This window comes from Puma concolor, chromosome E1 (assembly GCF_028749965.1).
Source record: "Puma concolor isolate L17-30 chromosome E1, mPumCon1.1.hap2, whole genome shotgun sequence".
Lineage (NCBI taxonomy): Eukaryota > Metazoa > Chordata > Mammalia > Carnivora > Felidae > Puma > Puma concolor.
This window is the reverse complement of record NC_141680.1, coordinates 2,922,492-2,937,550: the sequence shown is the minus strand read 5'-3', so window position 1 is coordinate 2,937,550 and position 15,059 is coordinate 2,922,492. Positions and strand designations below refer to the sequence as shown.

Genomic DNA, 15,059 nt, shown 5'->3' with positions numbered 1-15,059 from the left:
GTGGGGGAGCAGGACGGGACGCTGACCCTGAAGGACCCCCTCTCGCAGGAGCCGGGCGGCAATGGGGGCCTGGCCCTGGCCCAGGGACAGGGCGTGGAAACGCTGGGCCATGCCCATGTGCTCCGCCAGCTGGAGCAGGGCGCCGGAGGGGTCCACACCGGGAGACAGGATGAACACCAGCGGGGTGCGTGGGGTCGAATCCTCCAGAACCTGCCAGAAGCACGGGGTGTGAGAAGGCCACACGTGAGGCGGGGCGGGGTCGGGGGAGCGGGGACTGCCCAAGAGCAGAGGTTGGGGGCACCGCAGAGCGAGGCAGGAAGGACCGGGGGTGCGGGGGGGGGGGGGGCAAGGAGGAAACCAAGCCACTGACCAGTTTCATGTTGAGCACGGGCGGCTCCACGAAGCGGGAGCCGAGGTTGGAGACGATGAACGAGGCGACACAGAAGGCCACCCGGTCCTGGCGCAGGGAGCGCACGATCAGCATTCGCTGCATCTCATTGCAGGCGTTTTCCCACTCGCCTGGGGACGGAGAGGGCCGGGAAGCAGACGCTCGGAGGGGACGGGGACGGGGACAGGGAACGAGGGGAAGGGCCCGGCGGGGAGGGGGCACCTGGCAGCATGGCCTTCTCCGGGGTGGCGCTGGTATACCACAGGTGCCAGTCACGAGGGTATTGCTCGAAGGAGTTCATGAGCCCGTGGAAGTTGGTCAGTTTGTCCAGCTCTGTGATGTTGTCCCAGTAGGCGTCGGCGAGCCAGCTCGTACACGGGTTATCCATCTGGCCCTCGCGATCCAGGACCTGGGCAAGGAGAGAGGAGGAAGGGGACTGACCGGAACCCCTCCAAGCATTTAATGATGAGGCAGCCGAGACCCTGCATCGGGCACCACGAGGAAAGGACTGTGGGAGTCCCAGAGGCACTGGGCTCTGCCTGGACTGGGGAAGTCAGTTGGAGGGGGGGTGGGGGGGGCGGGGCAGGGTCGCCCCCCGGCACCCAGCCGGCACCTCTTGGCGCAAATTTGGGGAGCTGGCGCCCTCTGCTGGCTTCCTGGTGACACTGTCTCTCGCCCTAATGACCTCGCCCTGCAGAAAGGCCCCTTCCCTTCTTCACCCTCTTCAGCAAATACTCACTGCTCACCCACTGTGTGTTCTGAGCACTGGGATGCGGCGCTGAATATAAAGGGCACATATCTCTGCCCCCGAGGGGCTTATTTTCCAACAGGGGAGGGCAGACGATGAGCCAAAGGCATAAACAATTAAGTTATCCAGTGCTAGGTAAAGATGGCAAGGTCGCGCCAGAGTAGAATGAGCTGAAGAGCATACAAAAGATTGGGAGTTCTGGGGGTAGTTTGAAGTATTAAATAGGAAAGTCAAGGAGGCCTCGGGGAGGCGCAATCTGAGTCCAGCGTTAAAGTTGGTGAGTGGGAGCTGCGGGCGCACCTGTGGCAGAAGGGACAGCGAATGCAGGAGCCCTGGGGGGGGGGGGGGGCAGGGCAGGCCATGGGAGGTGACACCAGGGAGGTGGGCATGCTGACAGACTGGGGGTGGGGAGCAGTGGGAGGCTCTTAGTTATTGGTAACCCGGATGAGAGGAGAAGTGCCCGGCATTGTCCAGGAGGGTGGAGAGAGGCCAGCCCAGGAAATGTGGTGTCACTGTCTAGCAGGTGTTTTTAAATTTGTTTTTAAAGTTTATTCATTTTTGAGAGAGAGAGAGAGAGAGTATGAGCAGAGGAGGGGCAGAGAGAGAAGGAGACCCAGAATCTGAAGCAGGCTCCAGGCTCCAAGCTGTCAGCACAGAGCCCGATGCGGGGCTCGAACCCACAGACCGTGAGATCATGACCTGAGCCGAAGTCGGACGCTTAACTGACTGAGCCACCCAGGCACCCCTGTCTGGCAGTTTTAAGGGCCTAATGGATTTAAAGGGAGTCCATTCGGTGTGGGAGTGTTTTTCTCCAGCTAGGCCCAGCCTCCTGGGCCACACAGGAACAGGAGAGCAAGATCCAGCCAGAGTGGTGGTTTCGCCAAGCAAAAGCAATACGGGACTGGGCGCTGAGGGTGCCTGTGGGGGGGGGGGGGGAGCATGTAACGGTGACCGTGGAACCCAGGCCGGGAAAGGAGGGGCTTGAGCAGCAGTGAAAGAGGCGAGAGACCACACCTGTCAGTGGGTCACAGGTAAGAGGGGCCCCAAATCCTCACCTGTAATGTGAGAGGCCCCCCCCCCCACATCCCCAGGGAGCCGGACACACCTGCTCCTGGCACTTTTCCTTGGCTCGCTCGCTGGAGCCTTGGGCCTGACGGTCCGGCCCGGAGTCCTGGTCATACATGTCCCCGTCCCCAACCTTGACGCCTCTGACCGACTCACCACACCCCCGCGGAGAAAGAAGTTGTACTCGTCCATGTTGAGCTTGCCAGAGGTCTCCAGGATCTTGGCACACATCTGGAAACTGAATAGTAGCTTGTGGCGCTCAAAAAGGGTGCGGCAGGTGTACCTGAGAGACGGGCACCCGGAGGGCGGAGGGGACAGGAAGCACAACGTGAATGGTTACTGAGTGCAGGTCCTACAATCGCGGAGCCTCACGCACAAGAAGGGCCTGAATCGGCATCTAGCCCAAACCTTTTGTCAACGGCCAAGCCCTCAGGGACCTAGAGAGCTCACTGGTGAAACCAGTCATTCATTTCCATTAAACAACACGCAGCATCGATTTGACCCCCTACTCTGTGCAGGTCCTAAAGGCAGAGTCATCTCTGAGCCCCAGCCTCTGTCCTGGAGGAAGTCAGCTGAAGAGGGAGGACAGACAGAGAGCCCATCGATTAAGCGGTGATGTGATGGGTCCTGTACGGGGTGGCCGGGCCTCCGAGGGATGGCAGGCAGGGCAGGGGGCCCCCACTGGACAGTTTCTGAGAGGAGCCGCCCAGTGCAGGCGTGGAAGAGGAGGAGCAGGGAGGACTCCCGGGAGAGCTGGAGCATAAGCTAACGGGCCTTGGAGCAGCCATGGGGAGCCGAGCAGGGACAGTCTGCAGAGAGATTCACAAGTGAACCCGCGGGGCTCAAGGCCCGGGTGGCCGGGAGGACGGTGTGGGTGCTGGTCAGGGGCGAGGACCCTGAAGGAAGCAGGAGGACAAAGAGTGTGGTCCCCCACCCGCCCCCTACCCGGGACCAGGCCCCGCCCCAGCCTGCTGGATGTGGATCTGGATTTCACCGAGATTCCCAGTGCTTGCGGGGCACGTGGCCACTGGAGATGCGCCGGCAGCGTGGACCCTGGCGGATACGAGCACGGCTCAAGGAGCTCGTGCTCTGTCCCCACGGGGAGCAGGGGACAGGCCAGTGGCCGTGGCGCCGGGCAGCACTGGCGCGGGAGCGTCCTGGCAGATGCGGGGGAGGTGGGGGGCTCCGGAGGCGCGGGGCGCACACCTGTACACGGCGTAGGTGTGGTACTCGTTCAGGTAGTCGATGCGGTCCTCCAGCTTGTTGCTGCGGTGGCTCTTGTCGATGCTGAGGACGAAGAGGTTGATGTAGGCGTCCAGGGAAAACTGGTACATGGGGTCGATGCGGCCCATGTCGTTGAGCACGAAGAACAGAACCGACGCCCTCTGGGCACACGGGCGGTAAGCCTATGGAGGGGCAGGGTCAGGGCAGGGGCTGGGGGGGGAGCGGCCACGGGGCTGGGGGGGTGGGCGGGGGACAGGGTCAGGGCAGGGGCTGGGGGGGGACAGAGTCAGGGCAGGGGTAGGGGGCGAAGCGGCCACGGTGCTGGCGGGAGTGGAATTGCCGGGGGCGGGGGGGGGCGGTGGCCACGGGGCTGGGCGCAGAGCAAGGGGCAAGGCTCACCTCGCGGGCCAAGTCGATGTTGATCTCTGTGGTCTCGCTGGTCTCCAGCTGCTCGGTCACCTCGGTGGCGGTCATCTTGGAGGTACGAAGGGTGTTCACCAGCTGCACGTCGTCGAGCAGGGAGCCCGTGGCCTCATTCAGCAGCCTGAAGGGAAGCGCAGGTAGGCGGGTGGGGAGGTGGGGAGTCCTCCCGCCCCAGCCCGCCCACACCCGGGATTCTGGCTGGGCTGGGCGGTGGGTGGCAGCGGCAGGTGCACTCTCACCGAAGGATCTCATCCTCCAGCTCCTTGAGCTTCCTCTTGCCGGCAGCGATGTTGATGACCAGTGAATCCTTCTGTTCCTCCAGCTCCGGCCGCTCCTTCCGGACCACGATGCCCAGCAGCTGAGCCTCCAGGCCCTGGGAGCACGGGGACGCGCGGTGGGACTCGCGCTCTGGTGACGGCACACCCCTGGCACCCGGTCACGCCTCCCCCCACCTCGTCCCCTGCCGCCCAGCGCAGGGGGCCTTTGTCTCCACCCCACCGACTGGACTCTCCGGGTGCTTCCTGCTCCTCGCTAGCTGGGTCCAGGCTGCAGCCCCCGCCCCCACCTGTTCCTTGACAGCAAAGTTGACAATGGTGGTCTTGGCCGAGGTCTCAGGGCTGTAGTGGGGGTTGGAGAGCTTGGTGGTGATGTAGAAACGGAAGTTGCTGTTGTACTCCACCTCCTTGTCTGCAATGCGCATCAGCAGCCGGCCGCCTGCAGCCGGGCCAGGGTCAAGGGCAAAGGAGCCCTGGTGACCAGCTGTGGGCTGGCCCAGCCCCCAGCCCGCATCCAGCTGCCCTAATGCCCAGCCCGGAGCTGTGTGAGCGGAGGGCCACAGTCTGAGGGCCGGCCCTCCCCCCCAACCCCTCACCTGGTGGCCCAGCTGGCTGGTCTCTAGGATTTGTCCCCCAGCCCAACCCCATAGGAAGCCTGGACCCTCACCGATTCGAGCTACAGATTTGTTGAGCACAGGGTTAAGTGTGGGGTCCAGATACTCCTGAACGTTCTGGAGCAGCACTGGGTATCCAAACTGGATGGCCTTTTCTAGAATTTGAAGGTAATTGCTCATCTGCAGGTCGATAATCTGGAGGCCCTAGAGAGCAAGGGAAAGAGACGGGAGACACGCTGAGGGACCCAAAGTAAAATCTGACTCCGGGTCGGGCCTCAGGAAGAGGCAGGCTTGGGAAGACACGCCAGGGGCCCAAGAGCAGCCCCCGCCCTGCCCCTCCTGCCAGCCTTTACCTGGTTTCCTTCCATGTTCTTGATCCACTTCAGGGCCTGGGCCTGAGGGTCAATCATCAGTGCCCACCTGAAGGAGGGCGGTCAGTCAGAAGACAGGCTCCGCCCTTGCCCCGCCCCTGCTCCCGGCAGCCTCCTTACCTGTTGCCTCGGGTGACGATGATGCCATTCTCTGTGGAAAAGGCATCCGAGGGCAACCCTTGGATGTTCCAGTCTCGAACTTTGGTAGGATCGGACAGGAAGTTATCGAAGGTGAAGCGCGGTGAGCACGGCACCTCCAGCTCCCAGATCTGGGCGGGGAAGAGCCCCGGACGTCAGCCTGGAGACCCGAGCCCCGCTCCCCGCCCCGGGGCCCCTGCCCCCCCCCATCCCCGGCCCCTGCCGGGTGTCTCCCCGTCCTCCCCGCAGCCCTGGTCTCGGAGCCCAAGAGCTCACGAGGACCTGAGCCCTGCCTCACCTTCCTGATCCATATCTGGGTGACGATCTCATCCCGGTAGTTGGTCAGGAAGGGGCCCATGTAGGACAGGAAGGCGGCGGCCAGGAGACAGTCACCTACCAGGTAGCCCAGATCCTCCTCCAGGCCCTGGGTGGGGGGCGGGGGGCGGGCAGGGGGGTGTAAGGAGGGCCCTGGGCACTGGGGAGCGCTGGCTCTCTCCCCCCCGGACACTGGCTCCATCAAAGAGGCGCTTTGTCCTAAACCTTCGGCCCTGAGGAGTCCAACCTGGTTCTAATCACTTCGGAGTCGCCGTCTTTCACAGTGATCCTGTTTACATTCTGGTGATAAGGCCTAACCCTTTCCTGAAGCCAGGGGCTCCATAAAGGCGGAGACAGGATGCGGTGGGGGGGGGGGGGGGGACTGTTTCTGTAAAGTCATCAAGTCCGTGGGCTATAGCAAAGGCCCTGGCGCTCGCTCCCCAGGCCTGTGCAAACACGGGAGCCGCCTCCCAATGGCACAGACTCGCTTTCCGCTGCTCGCACCATATAGGAGGGGGGAGAACTCCCGTCCCCCGTTCCTGGATGTCCCTGCACCCGGGGGTCCCCATGTTCCCCGAGTGTCCCTCAGCCGACAGGGGATGGAGCTCTGGGACCTGGCGGGCAGGGAGGAGAGCCGGGCGGGGCCCCCGGAGCTCACCTTGACCGTCTCCTCCCAGCGCGCCTTCTCGCTGGCCAGCCCTGACACCAGCAAGCCCGCCCGCTCCAGCTTCATTTCCATGTCCTCGGACTTCTTGCGGAGCTCCTCCTTCTGGGCCAGCTTCTCGTCGTACTGCTTCTTCAGCATCTCTAGCTTCTCGGCCACCTGGGAGGGACCAGAGCGAACGGCTCAAACGCCACTCTTGTGGCCGCGCTGCTCGGGATTCCGGTGGCCCATCTGCCGTTTCGAGGCCTTGGAGCCTCCGTGGCCCGGTGTGCCATGTGACGATGCTAACCCCTACCCCGTAGGGCTGTCTCAGACAGAAAACAAGACAAAATATGTGTGGTGACGTGAAGTCTTCTTTCCCTTCCCCTCCGCCACTCTTTTCTTGGGCCAGGAAACTTCTTGTCATGAAACTCAAGGCCGGGTAGGAAGACAGTCCCCTTGGAGCATAATAAGCCACATGAGCCCCACTGGCAAGAGAGGATCAGAGGGCACAGAAACGACTGCCACCCCCACGCCAGTGTGGCATGGCCCGAAGGCAGGACCTCGAGAGAGAAAGAAAAATCTAGAAACTGTTGGAGAGAGGAAGAGGGACTCCATTCGGGGCAAAGGCCCAGGTGCAGGGACCCACACAGGGATGGGGATCCAACTGTGCAGAGTTCACGTGCTGGCCTGGTGCCCCTGACCGGGCCTCATCTGGGCTGTGGGAAGGAGGGCACAGGGCGCAGGACATGGGCCCAACCACTGAGGTTGACCTCCAAAAGACCCTGGAAACGCAATAGATTAACTCCCCAAGAAACTGTCTTTAAAGCAAAAGCACCCAGGGCAGCTGCGTGGCTCAGTCGGTTAAGCATCCGGGTTCAGCTCAGGTCATGATCTCACGGTTCAGGGGTTCGAGCCCCATGTCACGCTCTGTGCTGATGGCTCAGAGCCTGGAACCTGCTTCGGATTCTGTGTCTCCCTTGCTCTCTGCCCCTCCCCTGCTCACGCTCTCTTTCTTAACAATAAATAAACATTAAAAAAAAAAAAAAACAAGGCAAAGTGGAGGTCCCAAATGTCACCTTCGGGTGACAGCACGCCTTCCAGGTCAAGCCTGGGTAGTGATGTTAGAAGGTATTAACATCCAGGGAAAGAAGGGGTCACTCCGAAGGGGTGAGTCAGCCGGGCCACTCAGGGACGAAACACCGGCTGGGGGTCTAGAAAGAGAGGGGCGCCCTTGCACTGGCACAGGTGGGCTTAAACCCGCTGGAGGCCATGCTGTCCGGCGGTCTTCCCTGCGTGCCACCTGTCGCCAGGTTCACGTGACTGCCTCCCCCCCACCTGCGCAGTCCAGGCTCGTCAGCAACACTGATTATAATTGGGCTTCCCGCGGAGCTGTGTCTGTGGGGAAGCAGCCAGCCCACGATCGTTCTGGATTTCATTACTTATTTTGCATGTGGTGTTGTCTTCACTGTTTCTATTTTTTATACAAGAAATGTATGCATAAGGTTAAAGACCTAAATAATACGATAAAAAGGAGTTATAACAAAACCTCTTCCACTCCTGGTCCCGTTCTTCAGTAGCAAATTATTTTGAACCATTTCTCTTTTTATTCCTTCTGGCAGCTGCCTCCCTATCTCTGAATATTATGCTTAGGCTACTATTTTTAAAATACATACATGCATATTTATACATACATTAATCTCGTTGCGGTTTGTATCTTTTTAACTCAAAAATTATGGAAAGTTGCAAACCTAGGACAAAGAATCACATAATGAATACCTCTACGCCCGCCACATATACTCAACAGTTGTTAACATTCCGCCAGTCTTATTTCATCTACTGTTCTTTGCCAAAGTGTCTTAGAGGAAGTTACAGACTCATGAAGCGTCAAGCCTCAAGACGTCCCGGTGCAGATCTAGAACAAAACAAGGACATCTCCCCCACGATCGTAACACCGTTATCACACCTCACCGCCACTTTGTCTTTTTTTAAAGCATAATTTTCCTCTTTTATGTCTTTTCGTAAAGAGTGAATCCACATCAGAAGGGAAAAAAACACACATGGTGAAGGATCTGGCTTCCTCCCACTCCTGCCCCCGCCCTGCCCCAGCCTGTGCCCCTGCCCCAACCCCTGCCCCAGCCCGTTTCTCCTATAGCTTTCCAGACACAGTCCGTGCGTAGGGTCCACCGGTAATAAATACATGCACGGTGAAGGCAGGCCCTTGCTCGCCACCAAATCCCTGCACTTAGAAGAGTGCCCGGCGCTCGGGAAGTATCTCTTTGGATGAATTTTTTTTCATAAAGATAAATGCTAACATACTACTGTACTTTATTTTTTTTCTTGTCTCCAAATCGGTTCTCGCCAAGCCGCCTCATTCTCTTTAACAGCTGCAAAATAATCTTGTGAATGACTGAACCGTAATTTATATAACAAGCCTCCTTCTGATAGACATGTGTGTCTTTCCAGCATGTTCTATTACTAACAATGCCGGAACGAACGTCCTTGTACACTGCTGCCTCTTTTTTATTTTGTTTGCTTTGTGAATAAGTGACTTAAAAATTCAAAAGGGATAATTATGGGCATGAAAAGTCTCTCTGCCCCGCCCCCGCCCCCCATCCACCCTGCTCCCTCCTCGAGGTAGCCAACGCGACCTGCTTCTTGAATATTCCGCAAGAGGCGTTTTGCACACGCTCAGGTATATTCCATACTGCCGTTTCCTGGTTCGTCCGTTTGAAACTATCTCTATGGCCTCTCTGCTACAATGGACGCAGGGGTGACCCTCTCCCCTCCAGACTACACTTCTTCCCCCTGTTCCTGCCCATGAGAATGCCTCAACTCCTTACCTTCATATCGCCAAACACCATCTTAAAACCCTGCTTTATCTCCTACAAAAGCATTGCCCAATCTTTACCCCCACCCCCCACCGACACCCAGCTCCCGCGTTTTTTGTTTTTTTTTTTAGCTGTACTTTTAAGATTTAAAAAAAATTTTTTAACATTTATTTTTGAGGGAGAGAGAGAGACCGAGAGAGACAGAGCACGAGTGGGGGAGGGGCAGAGAGAGAGGGAGACACAGAATCCGAAGCAGGCTCCAGGCTCTGAGCCATCAGCCCAGAGCCCGACGCGGGGCTCGAACTCACGGACCGCGAGATCGCGAGATCCCGCGAGATCGCGAGATCGTGACCTGGCTGAAGTCGGACGCTCAACCAACGGCGCCACCCAGGCGCCCCTCGCCGAACACCATCTTAAAACCCTGCTTTATCTCCTACAAAAGCATTGCCCAATCTTTACCCCACCCCCACCTGACACCCAGCTCCCGCGTTTTTTTTTTTTTTTTTAGCTGTACTTTTAAGATTTAAAAAAAATTTTTTAACATTTATTTTTGAGGGAGAGAGAGAGACCGAGAGAGACAGAGCACGAGCGGGGGAGGGGCAGAGAGAGAGGGAGACACAGAATCCGAAGCAGGCTCCAGGCTCCGAGCCGTCGGCACAGAGCCCGATGCGGGGCTCGAACTCACCAACTGTGAGATGGTGACCTGAGCTGAGGTCAGACGCTTAACCGACTGAGCCACCCAGGCACCCCTGTACTTTCATTTTTATGTTGTCAAGGCTGACAACAACGTTCCCGCTCAGAAGTCACAGCCTTCTGCGCTCCGTCTCTAGGTCGACGGTAACAGCTAAAGGCCACAAACAGTGCAACAGCACGCACCTCCGTGACCACGACCGGGCTGGTGCCGTGCGCGCCTGGGGGGCCCGGCCGACGGGCCGCTGCGCACACTGAGCCGGTTGTGAAATAGCTTCCTATCACCCCGGATTCTGTGCTTCTGTCTTGCAGAAATTCTGATCGGTTGGGTCGTGTCTCCAATCTCTCTTGTATGTTGTTTGGGTTTCTTGTTGGCGTGGCTGTGTATATTCCTTGACTCTACCGTCTACCAAACAGCCCATCCTTTGATCATTTTTCGTTTTCCCCAGAATTCTTCCCGGTTCTCTGCGATTTTTCTCTTACCGTCCTCTTTCTGCTCTCTGGGTGTCATTTCTTCCTTATTTACCCTCTGGTGACACCAATTTTTCCATTAGATTTGCTTTGTAAGTGCTTCTCGGTAGGATGAATCATCCCCGGGTTTATTGTGTCTTCTGGCGCCATGTTTTGTTATGATTTTTTTTATCTTGGCCATTCCCTTGTGTGTGGGAAGACTTTCACCACGCCTTTACATACTCCTTCTCCGGAGGGAGGTGCGTGGCTCATCTGACTGGTGAAATCAGCAAAGAATAAGCTGGAATGCTCCACCGAGCTCAGGCCGTTTCCACTCTGCCCCCCCAGCGACGCCCAAGACTGAGTCCGTCCGTCTGACGACGGGGTCACTCCTCGTGGGCCCACCTGCCCACAAGGTCAGCCGCATCCTCCCACCTGATCTCCGAAGGTGATGTTTTGGCCAAACCCCCTTTGGTTTCACGTCTCAGTGTGTTTAGAACCCCCAGGCACAGAAGGCTGCTAGTTCGCAGATCCCTTCAGAGTGTATTTGCAGACCGGGAAACGCACTGAGAAACTTTGGGCAGGCCTTGGGGGTCTCAAGGGCAGACTTTGGGGGTATGGACGCGTGCTTTGACTTGGAGGGTTTGCACAGGCTCCCACTGGGCACACTGAATTTTTACGGTGGTCTGGCTGTTGCCTGGGTGAAAAGGCTTTAAGCCGACGCTGTGATATTCTGACCCTTGACAGATGACCGTTGGCTTCGTCCACAGGTGAGTGGCCGTTTCTGCAGAGGCAGGACTGCTTGAAACAGAGCAGCCTCGTGGACACTGGGCTTGGGCTGGAGGGTGGCCGCAGATGAGGTCCGCCGTGGCCTCGGCACAGAAGCGGCCAACACGCCGACCAGCTTGAAGTCGGGGAGTTTCCGGGCACTGATGGCTGGACGATGACATTTGCTGGTTTTCAACGGCAAGACTGTACATTCTGCGTGTACTATGGGTTCTAGCTTTCAATGGCTTTGGCCAAGCCTGCGTGGCACTAGAGCAGCTGTCTCATTTTATTTAAATTTAAATTCAGGGCTAAGGAGGCAATCGTGGCTCATCCACAGCCTTGGGACAAGGGAGGGGGTTCCGTTCTGAGATTCCCGGTGACACAGGGCAGGTGGCGTGCAAGTATCATCTGTGCCTTAAGGGAGCATGCCGGAACAACTTGGGGGGTTCCGGAGGGAAAAGCTGCGTCTTGAGACACGGACGGCAGAGGACTTGTGCCTGACCAGGTTCCCCGGGGCACAAGCTTCAGCAGCAGCAACGGCAGCTTCGGTTCAGGAATGTGCTGGAGGTGACTTTCCACTTAGGAAAAGCACGGGGCGAGGTGAAAACCTTGCCCATGAGGCGGTTCTTGTAGGGCCTCGGCAATTCCACAAAGACAGCCAGCACCATGAGCCACCGCGATGTGGGGTGACCGCGCCTGGTCACGACACAGAGCGGGGGACGTGGTGTTCACAGTGGGGGTGGGGGTGGGGGGGGGAGGGTCAGATACTTGAAAGGACACAGCCGGGATTTCTGTTTGGGGTTTCCATGTGGCTTCACAACATGGGGGACATCTTAATGCTCCCTAATCCCACACTTCACGATGGGCGACGGTGGGTTTACAGTGGCAAAACTTACGTGTATTTTAGCCACAATAACTGCCCTCTCCAAGAAATACATACACACGTGTGGGCTTCCAACCTGCCCCCGGCATGGTAAATGCTTTTTGGTTGGATCGTATCTCATATTAATCTATCGTGGGAGGGTGTCTCCGCAGTTTGACATAAACTCACAGGTCGTGATTTCCAGATAACCGCCATTCTGGTGAAGCTAAAAACCAAGCTTTTCTCCACGTGTCCTCATTCCCGCAAACACCACTGAGTGTTCACCGTGGTCTCTGGAGCAACAAGAATTGTTGCTTCCTGGGAGTGTAATTTTGTCTGTAAATCCTGTATGTTAACTCCTGGGCCTTTTTTTTTTTTTTCTTTTTTAAGTTTATTGGAGAAAAGAGCACAAGCGTGCAAGCAGGGGAGGGGCAGAGAGAGAGAGAGGGAAAGAGAGAATCCCCAGCAGGCTCTGCACTGTCAGCACACAGAGCCCGACGCGGGGCTCGAACTCACAAACCCTGAGATCATGACCTGAGCTGAAATCGAGTCGGATGCTTAACCTACTAAGCCACGCAGGCGCCCCTTGAATCTTTTTAGAATTTCAAATGATGCTCACAAGAGACAGGATTTGGAGCCGCTGCAGGCTCTGAGGTCCCCACAGGAATGACATCCGTTTCCAGGGACTGACGGCCCGTCCTGGCCGCAGCTTAAGGAAACAGATTCTCCCCAGATACTGAGGGCACAGCTGAGACCGAGCAGAATAAGAGACTGGATGGTTTGGGGACTTTGACTTGAGAATGTTGGCTTCTTGATTTTTAACTCTGAAAAAGCAGGATGATTTGCTTTCAGATTTTAATTTACTTGGACTTTAGTTTACTCAGGGACTTAACCTTTGAAATTTAACACCCTCCCTCAGGGTCGCAGTCAAATGTGTGGAATCTGTGTGTGTCATTACTCTGTAGCATTTGGCTGCCATCCCACGGTCTCGGCACACGGCCTGCGATACGCTATTCGGGATGATGTGACGACCAGGACTGGGATGCGAGAGAGAAAGAAGGTGAGTGTTCAGTAGATTAGGCTTCTGTTTTGGCCCATTTCAGGGCCTTCTGGGGCAATTCCTTTTTTTTTTTTTTTTAAGTTTATTTATTTAGAGACAGAAAGAGAGCACGAGTGGGGGAGGGGGTGGGGGAGATGGAGAGAGAGAGAGAGAGAGAGAGAGAGAGAGAGAGACAGCAGGCATGTACAGGGGAAGGACAGAGAGAGAGGCAGAGAGAGAATAGAATCCCAAGCAGGCTCTGCGTTGTCAGCACAGAGCCTGACGCGTGGCTCAATCTCACGAACGAGGAGATCGTGGCCTGAGCTGAAGTCAAGAGTCAGATGCTTCACCGACTGAGCCACCCAGGTGCCCGAGACAATTTCTAAGCCAGTGGTTTGTAACCCTTGCTGCCTGTCAGAACCGGGAAAATATATTTTCAGGGTCCCCAGCAAGTGAGTAACTATTTACTCCAGATTTGAGTTGATAAGCGATGTAGTTGAGCTCGGGGCCACTTTCCAAACCGCTGGGCCCTGGCACTGAGTACAGGCTCTCCCACCCTCAGCTGGCTCCGACTTGGAAGTTTTCAAAATGCTTTCAAAATGCTCAGGCTCTGCCAGAGATGTGTACCGGCCGGTCTGTGGGGGAGCCCCGCATCGGCTCGGGGCCACCTGCAAATGGGCGGGGAGGCAGGCCTGCCCTGTCGAAAGGTACGTTTCCCTCTGACACTCCACAGCCTTTTCAGAGGCAGAGGGCAAAGCTGGGGTGCCCGTCTGCTTCCTCTTACCGGCTAGGGGCTCTCAAGAGACCTAACGTGGGGTGCTCTACAACCACTCTCCGGTGAATGATGCTGTCGGCAGCCGACCCCACGGCCCCACTTGTCACACGTAATTATTTGTCCCAGGATAGGAACCATCCAGGGGGTGAGAAACCTTCCCAAACCAATCGCCAGCCCTGGATTGTTCACTCTCAAAAGAGACGGTGAAAGGGTGACCGGCCCGTGAGAGGCTGGGGGGGGTAATGGCGGCCGCAGGGACAGGGCAGGGAAGGAGGGCGTGAGGACAGAAGCCCCCCTCGCCCGGCCTGGCTGCTTCTGCACAGAAGGGGTCAGAAGAGGCCCCCGAGGGCCGCTGCACTTGGCAGTGAAGACGGGGACGAGCGGGGCTTGGGGTCAGGCAGCGTGGGCTCCAGCCCAGCTCTGCCGGCACCTCGAAAGTCCCTTCATCTCGCTAAACCTCAGGGTCCTCATCTGATCTGAGGACATTAGACCTGCGTGCTGTCCACACGTGGTGGCGGGTGAAACGTCCGGAAATGGTGTGACCGGCTTTGGCTGTATAAAAACTCAAAGGCCTCCATACGGCCAAAGATCGCATCAGATCTGGAGCTTGGAAACGATGCATCTGCCCGTCAGAAAGGGGGAACGGCCACGCAAGCCAGGGCGCACTGCCCGCAGGGTCCAAGGGCAGCACAAGCTCACGAGGTACCAGAATGGAATGAGCTCAGGTACAGAAATGAAAGTCACTTCCTTATCTGAGCGTGGACGCCCCTGGGCGGACACACGAGAAGTTGTGAGAGAGGCTGTTTCCAAGGAAGGGCAGCAGGGGGGTGAGAGGGAGGCGTCTCGGCAGGCTGCTCTTTCTACCTTCTGAATTTCGCCCCCGCGTGGATATGAACATCCTATCGAAGCAGGGGTGGAAAAACGTACCGGATACGCGAGGAGACTCTCGGACTCCTGATAATAGCACTCTGCACCCTGCCTGCGGGAGCTGTTCACCCGCACGTCCTTCTTACGTAGGGTTTACGCCCAGCGTGGAGCTCGACGTGGGGCTTGAACTCAGGACAGCTGAGCCGAGCTCAAGAGTCAGATGCTCAACCGACTGAGCCCCCGGGGCGCCCCACTTGTCCCCATGTCTTGGAGGAAGTCACCTTGCGGGTGTCCAGCCCGCTCCCAGTGAGGAACTCCCTCTCCCTCCAGCGCGGGCCCCACCCCCAGCCAAGCACAGTCTTCCCGGCCTGCGGCCCCCGCGTCACACTCTTGCCCTGTCCCCCTGCCCTGGCAAACACCGATTTGCCACCCGGATTTCATCACTTAACCCATCTCCGGGCCCGGCCCCAAAGCCCACGAGAGAGCCCGCCAGCTCCGAGTCGAGTTGGGAAGGGAAGGGCTCCAGCCGTGCCTTCGTAACCCTCCATGGGTGGCCGGGGGGGGGGGGGGGGG

General features: G+C 57.6%; 1 protein-coding gene across 1 annotated transcript in view; it reads right to left on the bottom strand.

Annotated features, from left to right (window-relative positions):
• DNAH2 (dynein axonemal heavy chain 2) overlaps nucleotides 1–15,059 on the bottom strand; it is an 84,611-nt gene that overhangs the window by 8,575 nt on the left and 60,977 nt on the right. Inside the window, exons 50-63 of the mRNA XM_086686540.1 lie at nucleotides 13,401–13,512; nucleotides 6,220–6,407; nucleotides 5,545–5,670; nucleotides 5,229–5,377; nucleotides 5,091–5,157; nucleotides 4,791–4,941; nucleotides 4,414–4,562; nucleotides 4,088–4,221; nucleotides 3,825–3,969; nucleotides 3,408–3,607; nucleotides 2,358–2,484; nucleotides 611–797; nucleotides 371–519; nucleotides 27–210 (exon numbers count right to left, since the gene is read on the bottom strand). Of these exons, the coding sequence (XP_086542666.1) occupies nucleotides 27–210; nucleotides 371–519; nucleotides 611–797; nucleotides 2,358–2,484; nucleotides 3,408–3,607; nucleotides 3,825–3,969; nucleotides 4,088–4,221; nucleotides 4,414–4,562; nucleotides 4,791–4,941; nucleotides 5,091–5,157; nucleotides 5,229–5,377; nucleotides 5,545–5,670; nucleotides 6,220–6,407; nucleotides 13,401–13,512 (2,068 nt within the window). The remainder of the gene's footprint in view (nucleotides 1–26; nucleotides 211–370; nucleotides 520–610; nucleotides 798–2,357; nucleotides 2,485–3,407; nucleotides 3,608–3,824; nucleotides 3,970–4,087; nucleotides 4,222–4,413; nucleotides 4,563–4,790; nucleotides 4,942–5,090; nucleotides 5,158–5,228; nucleotides 5,378–5,544; nucleotides 5,671–6,219; nucleotides 6,408–13,400; nucleotides 13,513–15,059) is intronic.